General features: G+C 33.8%; 1 protein-coding gene and 1 long non-coding RNA gene across 2 annotated transcripts; both read left to right on the top strand.

The window, feature by feature from the left end:
• Window positions 1-11,969: 11,969 nt before the first annotated feature.
• Window positions 11,970-13,328, top strand: LOC114391436. Its single transcript, XR_003662164.1, has 3 exons — window positions 11,970-12,315; window positions 12,414-12,468; window positions 13,244-13,328. It is a non-coding gene; the product is annotated as an uncharacterized LOC114391436 (long non-coding RNA).
• A 2,835-nt stretch (window positions 13,329-16,163) lies between these two features.
• On the top strand, window positions 16,164-18,193 carry LOC114392456 (molybdate transporter 1-like). Its single transcript, XM_028353603.1, has one exon. The coding sequence runs from the start codon at window positions 16,414-16,416 to the stop codon at window positions 17,890-17,892; it is 1,479 nt and encodes a 492-aa protein (XP_028209404.1). The 5' UTR covers window positions 16,164-16,413; the 3' UTR covers window positions 17,893-18,193.
• Window positions 18,194-19,675: the final 1,482 nt, after the last annotated feature.

The following is a 19,675-nucleotide window of genomic DNA, read 5'->3' as shown; positions in this document are numbered from 1 at the left end:
ACAACATATTGATGCAAACTCTATAGCAGACCAACCAAATGAGCGACCTCACCATCTCCATTTGGCCACAAAGTTTTTCAAATCTTAATATTATTCAGCAGCCAAGTTCTTGAGTAGATGTTTATTATGCTTTATTAATCTAAATCCAGTTCAAACTAAAGTTTCTTAAAACAAATCCAAATCAATTTAATCATATAAAATAATTCAAATACATACTGATAAGAAGACATGAGAAATAAAATAAATAAAGTAGTAAATCATACAAATCCACTTTTTAATACATTGATAAAAGAACTGTAGGAGGTTGAATAAACAAAGAAGCAAACAACACAAACATCCGAACATTGTAGAGGTACATGTTGTCAAAGCTTATATTATACTAAACTTCATTGTGAACTTGGGTGAAAGGAAGAAGCACTTAAATCTTCAAACATGCTTGCGGGAAGCTTGAAATTTTGGATCTCAAAGTGGCAAGATTATGACCACCAGAACAATGTAGTTTTGAATTTCAGAATAGAACCCATTGTGCAGTACAACAAAATAATATAAAATTATAAAATTTGCATAGAATGAAATCCCTCTCCTTAACGGCGTTAATTGAAGCGACTATGTTTAACAAAAAATGGAAGAATTTCAATTTTAGGAAAAATATTTTAAATTCTTAAATTGAAACCTAGAAGGTGATTTATTAAGTTTTGATTACTAGAGGCAATTTATACTGTAGGGGTGAAACTGAGGAGAAATCGAAAAATTGTGTTTTCTTGTTTGAAAACTTAAAATTCTAAAATTTGGTGTCAATAAAAAATTTATTCTTTTAATTTTTAAAATTCTATATAATTTCCTCTTCGTCTAATTAGGCTGGATACACCTTGATACGGTTTGCAAAGGATTAAAACCTGCCAACATATAGGAAGGAATAGGAATTCCTGAAGACAAGTTAGGCATGCAAGGTTCATTGGAAATGATGAAATCAGTGGGAGTACAGTTCCACGAGAAATGGAAATTAAAGAAGTTAGAGTGTAAGTCCTTTTAGCTTATGCCTCTAACAGTAAGGTGATTGCTCCTTCAGTTATTACTACAAAATTAATGAAGAGGAGCAACACAATAATGAACCCATGATGCATAATGAACCTATTATGGAAGAACCACAAGAAGTAACATTAAGAAGGTCTCAAAGAGAAAGGAGACCAGCTATTTCGAATGATTATGTGGTATACCTACATGAAACGGAAACAAACTTAAGCATTAATGATAATGACCCAGTTTTGTTTTCACAAGCTATAAGTTATGATAATTCTGAGAAGTGGTTAAATGTCATGAAAGAAGAGATAAATTCCATGGAACATAATGAAGTTTGGGACCTTGTAGAATTACCAAAGAGTTGTAAGAGAGTTGGTTGTAAGTGGGTCTTCAAGACTAAACGTGACTCTCATGGCAACCTTGAACATTACAAGGCTAGACTTGTTGCTAAGGAATTTACTCAGAAAGATGACATTGATTATAAAGAGACATTTTACTGGTCTCACGAAAGGATTCTTTCAGGATTATCATGACATTAGTAGCCCATTATGACTTGGAGCTACATCAAATAGATGTGAAAACCGCCTTTCTGAATGGAGATTTAGATGAGAATGTTTGTATGGACCAACCAATGGGGTTCTTAGTTGAAGGAAAAAAATACATAGTGTGCAAACTAAAGAAATCAATATATACAGTCTTAAAGTAAGCTTCCCGCCAATGGTATTTGAGTTTTAATGCTATCATTGTTTCCTTTAGATTTAAGGAAAATATTGTTTATCAATGTATGTATCTGAAGGTCAGTGAGAGTAAGGTTATTTTCTAATTCTGTATATTGATGATATCTTGCTTGCAGCTAATGATCTTGGTCTTCTTCATAAGACTAAGAAATTTCTCTCTAGAAACTTTGAAGTGAAAGATATGGGTGAGGTAAGCTATGTGATAGGGATAGAAATATTCCATAATAGATCATAAGGATTGTTAGGCTTATCTCAGAAAGTATATATATCGATAAAGTGCTAGAGAGATTCAAGATGGAAAGGTGTTTAACATCGCCTATTCATACCACATGTAAAAATTCTTTAGGGGTTTTCTAGATTATCAATGATAGGAAACAACAGGATCTTGAAACCTATGATTCTCACAAACAATCAATAAACAACAATAGATAATGATGTGTACCTTTCTCCATAGGAAGACTTGTACCTTTCTCCATAGGAACTTCCTTCCGGTGCACTTTGATTTCCTTGCAAGAGGAGAGAAATAAGATTTCACTTCCTTAGACCTTCTTTTCTGCCTCTCTCCGTTCGTGATGACTATGGGTGAGAGAGAACACTTTTCTGGTCAGGAAGGGGACCTTATTTCACATTAGTGGGTATTAAGCCCCTTTTTATAACCACTACTTCCATCAAGTAGCAGTTAGTTCTAGAAACTTCTCCTATTAAGCCCAATTACAATTTAGCCCTTAATCGTTAATTATTTACTTATTAGTCCCTACATAAGTCACATGCCTCTCACATGAGACATTAATTCTTACAAGGCATTGAAAACCTGCCAACATATTGAACTTACCACCCCCCTCAATTACTAATTCCTTGAGAGAGTGCAACCCTTGCACCAATACTTCCCCTGCAAAAAATTTAGGACATTCATTAATTAGAAGTGTAGAAAGGTGCAGGAACATGTTTTTCCCATCCTCCCTTGATAACCTTACTAGGTTTGGCATATTGCAGAGTGACAGATCTCTAGAGCCATGAAAACTACTCCACCATCATAGCACTCTTTGTATGTGTATTTTACATTAATCATGTTATTTATCCATAGCTCCTCTATACGTGGACCAAAAATAAAAAAGCACCATAGTTCCATGTTGTTCAGTCGAATCTGATTTTGGAAGCATTAGAAGCAGATTGGTACAGCCTCTGATCTAGTCCTATTCCTTCTGCCTTCATGTCTTGTAAGAGTTTCACCAACTTCAGAGAACACAGCAACCATGATACCTGCCATGGCCCTTTAATTAAGCCCCCCATTCATCCTATGCTCATTGAAAAGCTTGACACAGGTTTCAAACTAAGCTAGTTTAGTATAAGCAGCAATTATGGTAGTATATATAACTCACCTTATTCGTTGCTACCCTTGTTGTCTTCATTTAATTGTACAGCTTCTGAATTTACCTTCAAATTCTTATGAAGCTTCTGCGAAACGAAGCATGCAACTTCAGAATGGGAGCTGGAGTTGAAACACTTGACCATTTAATTGTTTTTGTTACATGAAAATCCTTGGTAGATATATGAAGAAAACTTTTAGATGAAGAGAAAGAATCGGCAGTCCACACTGATTGACACCCATCACTTTGTAGAACCATTGTTCTGAAAAATATATTCTGCACTTGAAAAAATCTTTTATATTTTGTAATAATTGTATCATGTGGCCATGCTAGCTCTCTTGGTTAATTCTTTCTCTTTTATTCCTTTCATTATATATTCATGGACAACTCCTGTTATTTATTTTCCCTTTATTTAAAATTTCTGTTTATTATATATGTAACTTGCTATTGCTTACAAGATAATAATGGTTGTTAACTTGTTATTAATTATGCAGTGAGGCTAGCTCCTGAGGACACATCAATGGAGTTGACTGGATATGGGCACAATGCAGTGACTTGTATTGGCATGAAAACAGACATCCCGGTAAGAATGGACATGTCGATCAGTATCAGATTCTTATGATATATAGTCATTGGCTTGATTCTGAGTAGGTATAAATTTTCATTTTATACCTACTTTTAATTCGTGTAACTAATGATAATGAATTTGTAGCAAGTGGAGTGTATAAGTTTAGTTGGAATGGCTGTTGGGAAGGAGAAGTTTAGGGCTGATGCTAACCAGGTAGGTGTTTCAGGTAACCATTAGTCTTAGCACAACAGAGAATTTGATGTCTTATGATCAGCTCATAGGTTTTACTCATTGTAACAGATCCTCTGCTTATGGTATAAAGCATGGTTTGCTCATTTTGTTTGTATCTAACATCTCACATGTGGAGGATAAATTGTAACCATAGTTATTGAATGCCATACTATTTGCAGAAGGATACAACATATTTTGGAGCTACCGTTGCCCGGGTTGCTAGCAGAAATGGAGGATTCATGGTGAGAAGGGGTAAGTCAGTGTAGCATTTATAGCTCAGGATTTCATCCAAACTTGGGCCCCCCTTAGAATGAATAATTAGAGTCCCATGGTTTGTCTAATAATTTGTGGCAGCATTAGAACCTTCCAAGCTGTTTCTTTAAACATGTTTTGGTTTGGATTTGTTGCTTTTCATTTATATTTTGATTGTGTATCTGTGGTGTGTGACTCAAAATCACAAATGGCACAAGTGAGAAGACTTTAAAATAGTGTTGTCATAACTGTTTTCAGTTATTATAACTGAATTGGTTTTGACACCAAAGCATAGCTAAAGTGTACATATATATTCTTGATCATGTAATGCAATGTAGTTTTTTTGAGAGAGTGGCTGAAAACAGAGAAGCTGAAAAACTGCAGAAATCAGAGAGTTCAAAAGGGAGGTAGTGAGCTAGGTGATTGAGAAAGGTTTTGTCAAAAGAGAAACCAAGAGAGATCAAAGCTAGTTGCTGCTTGTATTGAACTTGTAATTTCATGATCAATGTGATGATGATGAGCTGCGTTTTCCCGTGGATGTAGGCACATTGCCGAACCACGTAAATCTTTGGATTCTTGCTCTGCTGTGTATTGCTTTGCTGTGTTTTCTGTGTTTTTCTTGTTTTTGATCTTGTGCAGATTAAGAGTAGCAGAATTTATAACTAGAACCAACAAGTGGCGCCGTCTGTGGGGACAAGAATCAAGATCAAGAAAGATGGGAACAACAAAGTACGATATTGAGAAGTTTTCAGGGGAAAATGACTTCCGGTTATGGAGAATCAAGATGGAAGCAATCTTGATTCAACATGGCTGTGCAGAAGCTCTTAAAGGAGAAGAAAGGATGTCTGAATCTCTAAGCTCAAAGGAGAAATCAGAGATGATTGCTAAAGCCAGAAGTGCAATCATTCTATGCCTTGGAGATAAAGCCTTAAGAGAAGTTGCAAGAGAAAAGACAACAGCCTCAATGTGGCTGAAACTGGAGTCATTGTATATGACAAAGTTGGTAACTGCTAAATATGAGTTATTTTGATAATAAAAATATATTGAAAATATCTTTAAAAATATTAATTTAGCAGTTATCTTTAGCTTAAATATTAAGATTTGATATTTTTCTTATTTATGACTTGCAGATATGAAAAGGAGATATTAAAGGAGAAAAAGATCCAGAAAATATCCAAAATATCAAGAAATCTCAAGAAGATATGATTACAAGCAAAACAAATCCAAAAGATATCAAAAATATCAAAAAAAAGAAAGATTTCTAGCATCAGGCCCAAGTCCACTCCAACAATTATAAAAAGAAAGTCAAGCCAAGGAGGAGAGAACAACCACACACAACAACCCCCTCTCCTAGGGGTTTCATTTACTCCCTCTCTTTCTTTCACCCCCTTTCTCATTGTAAAGCCCTCAATGACCATGAGTGGCTAAGCCTCTAGCTAGGGTCTGGCAGGCCTAAAAGCCAAGCGATGTATGATGTACTCACTATTTATCAATGCAAAGGTGTTTTCTATTCTATTATCTTTTCTGCTTTTATCTTGCATTATTCATCTTTATATTCTGTTAGAGGTTAGACGCTCAGGAGAGGGTAACTTCTAAATAAGATTTAAAGAAGGTATGCATGCATTGGTTTTAGGGGTTAGACACTCGGAAGAGGGTAACTTCTAATAGAACAAAAAGAAAGGATTTCATAAGAAAGTAATTGCTAGGAATAGAATGATTATTTTATGCCCATGCATTCTTGCAAACATCTAGAATTCATACTTCATGCATTTTATTTGTTGAGTCTTTGCAAATGAATTTGGAAGATAGATAAATAAAATAGGTTTGTCATCGTGAGGAATCAGGGGCAAGTAATTGAACAGATGTGGGTAGAACAGAGTCACCTAAATTGATAAAGAAAAATCATAAACTCATACATCCTAGGCAAACAAGGTAGGCCAGGTCCCAACCTTATCATATTCTGATTTTATTTTATTTTTATCTTCTACTTTTCTTATCTTATCTTTTATCCTCTATTTTCTTTATCATATCTTAATTTAAATATTTTATCTTCTTTATCTTCTATTTTTATCTTTAAATCTTTTATCCTTTCTTTTAAATCTTTATCTTATCTACTATATTTTCTTATCTTTATTTGAAATTCTTTATCTATTGCTTTTAGATTGGGTTTGCATTAATCTAAGTACAAACAAAGTCCCTGTGGATTCGACACTCGGACTTCCGAGTACTTTACTACTTGTGACAAATTTGGTACACTTGCCAACGAGTTAACAAAAGTCCCTTGCAAATCGGCTATGCTTGAAGCAACAACTGTACACCTTCAAGATGACAGAGTCAAGAACAGCCACTGAACAATTGGTTGATTTCAACAAGATTCTTGATGATTTGGAAAATATTGAAGTAAAGCTTGAAGAGGAGGATAAAGCTCTTTTGCTTCTGAATTCCTTACCAAAATCCTTTGAACATTTCAAGGATGCAATTCTTTATGGAAAAGATCAAGACATTACCCTAGAAGAAGTCCAGACCTCAGTAAGGACGAAGGAGATGCAAAAACAGCAAGCCTCCAAATCTGAGGATAATGGTGAAAGCCTGAATATTTCAAGGGGAAGGAGTGAAAAGAAGGGAACAAGAGGAAAGAAATCCAGATCAAGGTCAAGGGATTCAAAGAATGGCCAGAAAACAAAGTTCAAATGCTTTAATTATCACAAAACTGGTCATTTCAAGAAAGACTGCCCAGACAAGATCAAGAAAGGATCTTTGGACTCTGCTGACATTGTTGAAGCCTCTGAAGGTTATGAGAGTGCAGGTGTTTTAGTAGCTTCTAATACCAAAACACAAACAGAATGGATTATGGATTCTGGATGCTCATATCACAGCAGCCTGAGAAAGAACTATTTTGAAACCTTGGAACTGAAACCAGCAGGAGCTGTATTGCTAGGAGACAACTACCCCTGCAAGGTACAAGGCATTGGAACTGTGAGATTGAAGATGTTTGATAATAGAGAGTATCTACTGAAAAATGTAAGGTACATTCCAGAACTCAAAAGAAATATTATTTCCATAAACATGTTTGATGATCTAGGATATTCAACTAGAATTTTAAATGGTGTTCTTAAGATTTCAAATGGATCTTTAATCATAGCTAAGGGTAACAAGAATAAAAGTAATGGCTTGTTTATTCTTGAAGGTTCCACTATTGTAGGACATGCATCGGTAGCTAGTAATACATTGATTGATAAAACAAAACTTTGGCATTTGAGATTAGGTCATGTTAGTGAAAGATGATTACATGAACTTGAGAAACAAAATATGTTAGGTGGTGATAAACTTGAATTTTGTGATCATTGTGTGCTTGGTAAATCCCATAGAATAAGCTTTGGCACGGGTATTCATGTTTCATCTAGGCCCTTTGAGTATGTGCATTCAGATTTATGGGGACCATCTAGAGTGAAAACTCATGGTGGAAGCTCATACTTTCTCACCATCATAGATGATTTCTCAAGAAGAGTATGGTTGTATGTTTTGAAAAATAAGTCAGAAGCTTTTCAAAAATTCAGAGAATGGCATACTCTTGTTGGAAATCAACTTGGTACAAAATTAAAAGTTTTAAGAACTGACAATGGCTTGGAGTTTGTTTCAGAGCAGTTCAATGAGTTTTGCAGGAAAATAGGCATCAAAAGGCACAAAATAGTCCCTCACACTCCACAACAGAATGGTTTGGCAAAAAGAATGAATATGACCATTTTGGAAAGAGTGAGGTGCATGCTTCTAAGTGTAGGACTGCCAAAGACTTTTTGGGGAGAAGCCGCAAACACAACAACATATTTGATTAATAGATGTCCTTCATCAGCCCTAGATTTCAAGACACCAATGGAAGCTTGGAGCGGTAAACCACTTGATTATTCAGAATTAAAGGTGTTTGGATCGCTGGCCTTTGCTCATGTTAAACAAGGAAAGCTGGATGCAAGGGCTGTAAAGTGTGTTTTCATTGGTTATCCTAAAGGAGTTAAAAGGTACAAGTTGTGAAAATTGGAACCGGGTGAGACAAGATGTATCATTAGCAGGGATGTGACTTTTGATGAGAGCAGAATGGCAATGCTAAATAAGGAGAAGAAAGATAACAACTCAAGTGGTAAGAATACCAATTTTGAGGTGGAGCATTCTAAAATTTTAGATCATGGCAGTGGAGATGCTATTGATCTCACTGATCAAGGAGAAGCTGGAGATAATGAAGAGCTGGATACTCAGCATGACTTGTCCAATTATCAATTGACTAGAGATAGAGAAAAAAGGGTGATAAAGCCTCCAAAGAGGTATGGTCATGTTGATATTATTTGCTATGCTTTGAGTGTTGCTGAGGAGATTCAAAATTCAGAACCTAAGACTTGGAGGGAAGCAATTGAAAGTGAAGACAGCCAGCTGTGGCTTCAGGCAATGAGTGAAGAAATGGAATCTTTGAGAAAGAATAATACCTGGATACTTGTGGATCAACCCAAGAAGCAAAAGGCTGTTGGATGTAAGTGGATTTTCAAGAAGAAAGAAGGCATTCCAAGAGTAGAAAGGCCTAGATTCAAGGCAAGATTGGTAGCAAAAGGCTTTACACAGGTTGAAGGAATTGATTACAATGAGATTTTTTCACCAGTTGTGAAGCATTGCTCAATAAGAATCATACTTGGTCTGGTAAATCAATATGACTTGGAACTTGAACAGCTAGATGTTAAAACAACTTTTCTCCATGGAAATTTGAAGGAAACCATTTACATGAACCAGCCTGAAGGTTTTGAAGAAGGGGAAAACAAGGTGTGCTTGCTGAAAAAATCTTTGTATGGACTGAAATTTGATGAGTTCTTGATCAGATATGGCTTCATTAGAAACAGATATGACAGCTGTGTATATATCCTGAAAAGGGGGAAAATGTGTGTTCTTTACCTTTTCTTGTATGCGGATGACATCCTCATAGCAAGTGCCAACAAGGAGGAGATTAGGCAACTCAAAGAAAGCTTGAATACAGAATTTGAGATGAAAGATCTAGGGTCAGCTAGGAGGATACTCGGGATTGATATTCATAGGGATAGAGCAAAGGGTGAACTATTCTTGTCCCAAAGCAATTACCTCAAGAAAGTGGTGGAGAGGTTTAGGATGCATCAAAGCAAACCTGTTAGCACACCACTTGGTCATCATACAAAGCTATCTGTTATTCAAGCACCAGAAACAACTGAAGAAAGGTCTAAAATGAATCAAACACCCTATGCCAGTGGTGTTGGAAGCATAATGTATGGAATGGTTTGCAGTAGACCTGATTTGGCTCATGTTGTAAGTATTATAAGCAAATTTATGGGAGATCCTGGTAGTGCACATTGGGAAGCTGTGAAGTGGACACTAAGGTATCTAAATGGATCTTTGAAAGCTGGTTTAAGGTACAAGAAGACAGCACACGAGGCAGCAGTCACAGGCTATGTAGATGCAGATTTTGTAGGAAATGTAGACACAAGGAAGTCCTTAACAGGATATGTGTTTACTTTGTTTGGTACATCAATCAGTTGGAAAGCAAATCAACAATCAGTTGTTGCTCTTTCAACAACTGAAGCAGAATACACGGCCCTAGCTGAAGGAGTGAAGGAAGCAATCTGGCTTAAAGGTATGATTAATGAACTTGGAATAGCACAAGCTTGTGTCACAATTCATTGTGATAGTCAAAGTGTCATTCACTTAGCAAATCACCAAATGTACCATGAGAGGACAAAGCACATAGATGTGAAACTACACTTCATAAGAGATGTGATTGAAACTTAGAAGGTGAAGGTGGAGAAGGTTTCAACAAAAGAAAACCCGGCTGATATGTTCACAAAGTCCCTCTCTAGTGTCAAGTTCAAGCACTGCTTGGATTTGATAAATTTTGAAGATGCCTAAAGCAGATTGGTAGAACTGCAACCCTGAATCACAAGGTAGACACTTGCTGATTTAGAGTCAAGGTAGAGATTTGTGGTGTGACTCAAAATCACAAATGGCACAAGTGAGAAGACTTTAAAATAGTGCTGTCATAACTGTTTTAAGTTATTATGACTGAATTGGTTTTGGCACCAAAGCATAGCTAGAGTGTACATATATATTCTTGATCATGTAATGCAGTGCAGTTTTTTTGAGAGAGTGGCTGAAAACAGAGAAGCTGAAAAACTGCAGAAATCAGAGAGTTCAAAAGGGAGGTAGTGAGCTAGGTGATTGAGAGAGGTTTTGTCAAAAGAGAAACCAAGAGAGATCAAAGCTAGCTGCTGCTTGTATTGAACTTGTAATTTCATGATCAATGTGATGATGATGAGCTGCGTTTTCCCGTGGATGTAGGCACATTGTCGAACCACGTAAATCTTTGGATTCTTGCTCTGCTTTGTATTGCTTTGTTGTGTTTTCTGTGTTTTTCTTGTTTTTGATCTTGTACAGATTAAGAGTAGCAGAATTTATAACTAGAACCAACACTATCAGTCAAGCAGAATTTTGCACCTACATATATGAATTATTTTCAATAAAAATAATCCCTTCTATATAATTTGGGGTTGGAAATTTAATGACAAATTGGTTCTCAAATTTTGCATTGTAATATTAAATTAGTCTTTGAAATGGATGCATCCAACTCCTACTTCAAATGGATGCATCCAAGTCCTAGGTCATCATAAATTATATAATGCCAGAGAACTTTGCACCAAGTCCTACTTCAATTAATGTGGACAATGAATCATTAGTCAGTACAAAAGCAAGTGTTGGAGACCTTGTTGCCGGAATCAATGAATCATTCAGTGCCTCAATCAATAAGGGAGAAAATGCTTTACGAAGCTCACTGGATACAACCACTTCTTTTGTAGATTCTATTGTTAAAACTGCTACTAAATCTGTAGATAATGCTTTTAGTCTCAACTTTACCTGATTCTAAGTCTTAACTTCCCTTGAAATCTCATATTGGTTAATGTTTGGATGGCTACCACAGTCCAGAGCTACCACTTGGATGGCTATGCATTCTTTGTTGTTGGGTGAGATTTTAGCTTTAAAATTTCAATTTACCATTTTTGTTTTTATCAATGTTACACTAAACTTAAGAGTGAATGAATTTCTCGTTTGAACTGTAGTATGGATTTTGGAGTATGGGCAGAAAATAGCAGAAGTACTTATAATAAGTGGGATAGTGTGGCTCGCTGCACTACACAGGTATGTCTTACTTCCTTGGCCACAGCATAATCTGTTACTCCATACATTTGCATAGGAAATTATGAGGCAGCTATGCTGGAATGAACCATTTTCATACATAACAAGAAAGGGGACATACGATTAGGAATAGAGGTTGTTTCACAGATTCAACCAAGAAATGCTTCAATTCTGTTTGCTACTCTAAAATTTATAGTTTTCCTTTTGATTTGACCACATTACTTTATCTTTTCAGCTTCTCATGGATCTGGAATCATTAATAAGACTTCCCTTTTAAACCCCATGAATATTTAAAATGTCTTTCCTATCTTTACTTTTCTATTTAAAAATAATATACTGTGCTGGCTTTTTCTTGGCCTATCTTTGTAGAAGCTTTGCATCCAATATACCAAAGCACTTTTTCTATACATGATATGAAGCACTTTCTTGTTAGTTGTTCCAACTTGAAAGGACATGTAATTGCAAGTAAAATGAAACATGAATTTGATTTGTATGCAAGAATAGCTTTTCATGACCAAAAAAAAGAGTGTATATGCTCTACAATAACTTTTCTTTACCCTGTCTGCAGGTCTTTCCTGGTGCTTGGACAGCCATTTTGGTATCTCTTGACAACGCCGGTATTTGGAACCTTCGTCCAGAGAACCTCAACTCGTGGTATCTGGGCCAAGAAGTTTATGTGCATGTTGTAAACTCAGAGAAAGACAACAATGTGGTTGTGTAAATTGCTGACAAATTTCAGGTGATGCCACTCTGGATTTCTCATAAGCACACTCTTAAATCTTGCACCACATTTTGCAGCAGGTTTAATATTAATTGGGTGCAGTCCAGGAGGTATGAAATTTAATTTTGTGGTTCTTAGTTTTCTTATAATTCTATCCATCATATTCAAAATGGTCGATCTTTGTTTGGTTGCAGGCACAGCTAGTAACATTATAACATATCTTTCACGGTATATTCTCAGTTATATATAATTCCAATTAATTAATGCTTTACTTTGTTTGATCATATTGATGACCAGGTGATCTAATGACCCTTTTGTTTTGCTAGTGGAGATGTGGCGCTATCTGTAATAATGACAACTGCAAGTACCCTAACTGCCATGGTTGGTATAGCTATAATTTGAGTCTTAATCTTTGGTTTCCATTTTTGACGAGCAATTAATTAATTCATGACAAGATGTGGGTAGGCATTAGTACAATGATACAATCAATTAGTAATGGTTTCAGTTCCATGCATCTGCCCACGTTTGTACTTGGGCAGACAAATTAATTTTCTCCATCACAGCATGTCTTGTTTGATTTATTACAAACAGTGCAGAGTGTATTAATGATTCTTACTTTAATTATATACTTTTGTCTCTAAAAGTAAAAATATGAAAATCTTTTAGTATTGGTTCTTAATTATAAAAACTTTATTCGTTTTTAATTTTTGAAAACTACAAAAGTGTTGTACATATTCTTCCATAATGACTTCACAAGCATTCTCTAAACTTTGACTGCAGTCAGTGGTTTAAGATATTCTTCCACAATAGGATTGAATTTTCGAATTAAATTCTTAATATCACAACTAAGCAGGTTTCAGGTGAATAATATTTTTTTTTCTACAGCCCAAGTAACTGGTTGGTCTGTTGTTTAAGGTTGTTCCTGTGTATCAACACATGGAATCTATCTTCAATAAAAAATGAAATCTTCACACATGGTGAATCCTGTGTACTTAAATTTCAATTTGGGTTTGGCAACTTAATCATGACAATGTGCCAACTACTTGTCTCTAACCATGCTTTTCATGCAAAACTATTCATATGTCAATCTGTTTTGAATGACTAATACTTGGTAGAAAAGCTATCTTGAATCCTAACGACATTTATTTTCTTTCAGGTTACAGACAAAAGGTGCTTTAATTTATTCCCAGAAGCTAGTCGATGTACATAATAGAGTTGGTCATGCAGGGGAGTACGCGGTCTCATCATTGTTCGACATCTTCGGTTGTTTTCCTAGTGTGAGTCCTCCTTGCTTAATATGTACTCATTCATAAAATATTAATTTATTTATATGATGCTTAATTATATAATAAAAAATTACATGTACATATCATAATTAGTTGAGAATAATAATTTTTATTCTTTCACCTATGATTAAGGTTTTCGTTAATTTCATATTATATAATTATGTCTTATACTGAATTAATTTTCTAATTAAGTTGCTTAAAAAAATAATATTAAATTATCTTCGTAATCATTATTTATCATTTATTTATTATTATGTTGCTTGATAATATAATATTAAATTAACTAAAACCGTCATATATAGTAAAGAAATTATATGTACTTATGATAATTAGTAAACAATTCAAAGTCACATAATTTTTAAATTTTCAGTTTTATTAATTTAATATTATATAATTTTTAAACTTTCAGCTTATACATTATTTATATATATTAAATATTATATACATAATTTTCAGCAAAAATATTAATTTAATATTATTATATAATTTTTTAAATTTTCAGGTTATACATTATTTTTTAATTTAAAATAGAATATAATTTAATATTATATACATAATTTTCAGCTTATTATCTAATTTAATATTATTATATCATTTTATAATTATCAGCTTATACATAATTTTTAATAATAACTAATTATATTTAGAAGTTATTCTTTATATTTATTTATATTAATATTCTTACATATAAATATAATATTATTAAATGATAATTTAAACTAATTATTTATATTTAATAATAATTATCTATATTTTCTAATAATAATATTGTAATTATTATTAGAAAATATAAATAATTAATTTAAATTATCATTTAATAATATTATATTTATATGTAAGAATATTAATATAAATAAATATAAAGAATAACTTCTAAATATAATTAGTTATCTTAATTATATTTATATATAAAAAAAATTATACAGAAATTTACATCGGTACTTACCTGGTGCACTTTTTAAGTCGTTTGTTTCCCTAAAATGACGTTGATGCGTACTGTTTTTAAGTCGTTTTGATGTGCAGAAACGACGTTGATGCACGCCGTTTTTAGGTCGTTTGTTTTCCAAAAACGACGTTGATGCACGCGTCTTCTACGTCGTTGCATCGTCGGAATGACTTAGAAACTACCTATTTCTACGACGTTGCTGGGTAAAGGACCGATGTAGACATTTATTTTCTCCTCATCGTTGCTGCGTAACCAACAACTTGCTTCGGGACTTCATTTAAAACGGTGTTTTGCGGCCGTCGTTGAAGGTTCCAGCATAAACAACGACGTCAACTTTAAAGACGAGCTTCCACCATCTTTGAAGTGCTTATTTCATCGTCGTTAAACGCAATTTTTCCAGTAGTGATGTGACAAGAGTTTTTATATGCAGAGAGAAGATATTAGTTTGATTCTTTTTCAAACATAAGGTTAAGGTATACTACGTTTAAGCATATATATATATATATATATATATATATATATATATATATATACTTTTCCTTTCAAAAAGAGAAATTGAACCAAAAACATAGTAGTATTTTTTTAAAAAAAAAGCTATTAAAACATTGAATAACTTCATTTTATAACATAAAAAATAAAAGTAACATTTAGGGATTAAAAATAATAATCTTATTTAAAAAATATGTTAAACATATCATAACAAATTTTCTGGCCATAGATCTAGATGAATATTACCTCCTATATGTAAATAAATGAAAGATTATATTATATTTTTTTTCATGAAAATGTGTCCATTCATTAAAAAGGTGCATGTATGAAAAGTTACATTTTTCATGAAAATACATGTTCTTTTATGAAAAGATATGTCTATTCATGGAATGACACAAATATTAAAGGTTTTATCTTTTAATGAAAATGTTGTCTAAAATAAATTTTTAATTCCTCGACTAAAGATTTTAGGTGATTTTAGGAATTAGTACTTAACTTGGGATTAAAATTCCATACAAACATAGTTGAAAAAATTAATACTAGTGAATCATAATCTTTTAATATCAATCAAATTTTTCTTTTACGTACAATAATTTACTTGTTTTCTTTTAGAACAAAAAAATCATAAAATAATTTAATATTCTCTTAATATTTCTTTCAACTATATATATATGATATAAATTTTCTGATTTTAAAAAATAAAATAAAATTAAAAAATTTAATAATTTTGACTTTCTAAAAGTACAACTAGTCTTTGATATGAAATCTAGATTTAGGTCCACGATATTAGTGTTACTGTGTAGGATATACTTGTGATTATACATACATATTTTATGCATAAATTTCTCAATAAATTTTAATTTACACTATAAAATGGTTAATAATACTCTTTGATTAGTGAAAAATTAATTGGAAATTAAACTCAAACTTTACTAATGGTCTATATATAATTAATGTAGGAAATATTCCTGGTGTTTTTTTCTTCTTGTTTTTCGGTAAGAGGCTCAAATAATTCTAATGTTATTTCCATATCTTAGCTGTACAACTAGAGCTATGCTTGTGGCAACCAATTGTAGACTTGCCTGTTGCTATTTTTGTTTAGTAATAAAACTAGGAGTTTCAGATGTATAAAATTCACTTTGTCAATACCTTGTCCTTTTTTTATTTTCTAATCCACAGATTCGACAATTATTAACCCGTAATATAATACTTGTTATCCTGAAAACATGTTCACGTTCATGTATTAATAAAATCAACAAACAGTAGATTGTGAAAGGGAAGTGTTTTGTACGTTTTATCTTTGCATGATTGATGACAAGTTGTCCTAACATTGATTTTTCAAATCCCTACGAGGAGTGTGTCTGAATTGTCGGTAAGACAACTTTAAATTGAGGTTGGAGAAGCAAATTCTTTCTTACTTCTGCGGTGGATGTGCCTCGTATTTTGTGCTACCACATTTTCACTGACAAAACAAACACACTATTGAATCAACAACCAATTCCCACATATCACATTCATATTCACTTCTCTTACAGTTAATTAATAGGTTTGTTAATTACTTAATTTATTGCTCGAGAGATTCAAACCAAACACATAACATTTTCCATGGCATACCAAAACCCTCCTTCAATTCCAATCTCAGATCCTGAAGCACCGGAAATCACTCCTACTCATACTCCTTCAACCACCACCCCACTAGCCAATGGATTTTCAGCCAAAGGAGTGGTGGAAAAAATAAAAAACAACTTGGTTTTTCACTCAAAATGGGGTGAGCTCAATGGCGCCATGGGTGACCTTGGCACTTATGTACCAATTGTTTTGGCCTTGACCCTTGCTAGGGACCTCAACCTTGGCACCACGCTGATATTTACCGGTGTGTACAATATCATCACTGGTGTCATCTATGGGGTCCCTATGCCGGTCCAGCCGATGAAGTCCATTGCGGCCCAGGCCTTATCGGACACTGATTTCGGTGTGCCCGAGATCATGACCGCCGGTATATTAACCGGCGGCGTGTTGTTTGTTTTGGGGGTGACAGGGTTGATGCAGCTTGTTTACATGCTCATTCCTCTCTGTGTTGTGAGGGGAATTCAACTAGCACAAGGTTTGTCATTTGCCTTGACAGCTGTTAAGTATGTGAGGAAAATTCAGGACTTGCCAAAGTCTAAATCTTTGGGGGAGAGGCATTGGTTTGGGCTTGATGGGTTGGTTTTGGCCATTGTTTGTTTGTGTTTCATTGTGGTTGTGAATGGGGCTGGGGAGAAGAGTAGAGGGTGTTGTGATGTTGTGGAAAGTGGTGGTGGTGATGATGATTTGGGTGGTCAAAAGAGGAATAATGAGGTTGTTGCAAGAAGCAGGACAAGCAGGGTGAGGAAGGTTATTTTCTCACTACCTTCTGCTTTCATGGTGTTTGTGTTGGGGGTTGTTTTGGCCTTCATAAGAAGGCATGAGGTGGTGCATGAAATAAAGTTTGGACCTTCCTCAATAGAAGTAGTGAAGTTCTCTAAGCATGCATGGAAAAAGGGTTTTGTGAAGGGTGCAATCCCTCAACTTCCATTGTCGATTTTGAACTCTGTGGTGGCTGTTTGCAAGTTGTCATCAGATTTGTTCCCAGGGAAGGATTTCTCAGCCACTTCGTTGTCAGTGACAGTGGGATTGATGAACTTGATTGGTAGTTGGTTTGGTGCTATGCCGAGTTGCCATGGTGCTGGTGGACTTGCGGGGCAATACAAATTTGGTGGAAGGAGTGGTGGGTGTGTGGCACTTCTTGGTGTTGCCAAATTGGTGTTGGGTTTGGTGTTGGGAACTTCTTTGGCACACATTTTGAAGCAGTTTCCTGTGGGGATCTTAGGGGTGTTGCTTTTGTTTGCTGGAATTGAACTAGCCATGTGTGCTAGGGACATGAACACAAAGGAAGATTCCTTTGTGACTCTTGTTATCACTGCAGTTTCACTCGTGGGATCAAGTGCAGCTCTTGGCTTTTTGTGTGGAATGGTTGTCTATGTGCTTCTTAGGCTGAGGAATTGGACAAGGGGTAAACCACTTTCTACTATTTGGACGATGAAAAGCCCCGAGCAAGTTTGAAGAAAACTAAGGAGTATATTCAAAATATAGTTATTTTGCTTTTGGATATCTCTAATGCTTTTAATTAATTTGTTTGTAAATAAGTCCATGAGTAATGTTTTTAAAAAATGATTGTTGTGTTAGAGTTTTTATTTTCTTCAGTTTTGTTTTTGCTTTGCTGGTCTTTATTTAAAGCCGAATAAGGGGTCGTAAGGGTTTATTACATGTTAGTTGTAATTATAAGGAGTGTAGAGTATAGATATTTAGTAGCAAGTTCAATTGTTGCAGGCTTTTGCTCTTTGTATTGGAGTCACAGAAATTGCATGTATATAATAAAGAATATAATTGGAATACATTTGACAATGTAAAGATTCTATAATTATGAATTATTATATAATTAAACAAATATTGAGTTCTGTGATATAAGATGATTTCTGACAAAATTAATAAAACTATTTAAAATATATAACAATACTACTCTAATCATTTTCTATGATATTTTGTACAATAAAGAAAAAACATGGGAAATTTGAGATAAGTACCGTCAGATATGATTTGATATAATATAATGGAAAGAATGAAGGAAAACAATATTCTAATGTGTTGTAAAAAAATATTGTATAAATAGTATAATTAAATAAACGTGTGCTGCTTAATATATATATATATATATATATATATATATATAAACAAGTTGATTCAGTTAACAGAATTTGTTACCAGAGATTTTTTGTTTTTATGAGATGCATGTTTTTTTTATTGTATGGAGGACTTGTTTTTTCTATTACATGACTATTATGCTTTTAATTTGTTTGTAAATAAGTCAGTATTATTGTGTATGGATTTCAAAAGTGACTGTTATATATTTTTGGAGTGTATGGGTGAAAATGGAGACAAAATGATAAATGTGAGAGATAAATATAAAAGAAAAAAGAGAAAGATAGAAGTGATATGGAAGAGAAAATGAGTCTATATAAAGTATTTTAAGTTTGTTTTTTAATGTTAACATTTGAAGCCGAAAGGGGCTTGCAGTTGCAAGGGGTTTTAAATTTTATTTTAAGATACTATGCTATTTAGTAGGAACTTTCGTTGTTGTTGTCTTTTGTACTTTAAGTATACTCGTGCAGAAAAATAGTATTTATATAATAAAAGAGATAGGAATAAATCTTAAATAAAATAGTGGATGATGAAAAAATAGAGAAAAAAACCAGTATTATAGAAATTGTTGTAAAAAAATATTATATAAAGAATATAACTCTATCACGTATGAAATATCATATAAAAAATATTGTTAATTCGTATGATTTATATGAATTGTCAATCCGTATATGTTCAATACACGGAAAAAAATGCAGATCGCAAAACTCACGGTGATGATAGCGGAACAAAGGCGGACACCAACGACAAGCACACATAGATTGATGGAGATGAATCACGGATAGATGAAGACAACCACAAATTGAAGAGAAGAAGATGAGAGAATTTGAGAGGAGAAATGAAAAAAATGCATGAATGAATGTTACGGACAGATGGATTCCCAATCCGTATATCACATTTAAGAGTCAAGAAAGGAGGGGTAAAATTGGTTTTTCACTCAAAATGTTGGGTGTAAAAGAAATGATGTTGGGTGCAGGAAGAAAATCCCTTTTGTGAATAGGTGCCTCAAATCAGTTTGGCCCTATTCTTAGTAATCTATTTTTATTGGGCCTAAACCTTTTGAGTTTGGGCTATTATGTCATGCAATCTCACTATTGTATCCTCTATCTCCCATTATATTTTGGAAAATCCATTTTGTAATGCGAGG

The sequence above is a fragment of the Glycine soja genome, chromosome 17 (assembly GCF_004193775.1).
Source record: "Glycine soja cultivar W05 chromosome 17, ASM419377v2, whole genome shotgun sequence".
Classification (NCBI taxonomy): Eukaryota; Viridiplantae; Streptophyta; class Magnoliopsida; order Fabales; family Fabaceae; genus Glycine; species Glycine soja.
This window is presented reverse-complemented; position numbering and strand designations above follow the sequence as displayed.

Excerpts from the sequence above, each read along its gene's own strand:
- LOC114392456 (XM_028353603.1), top strand. The coding sequence starts at position 16,414 with ATGGCATACCAAAACCCTCCTTCAATTCCAATCTCAGATCCTGAAGCA.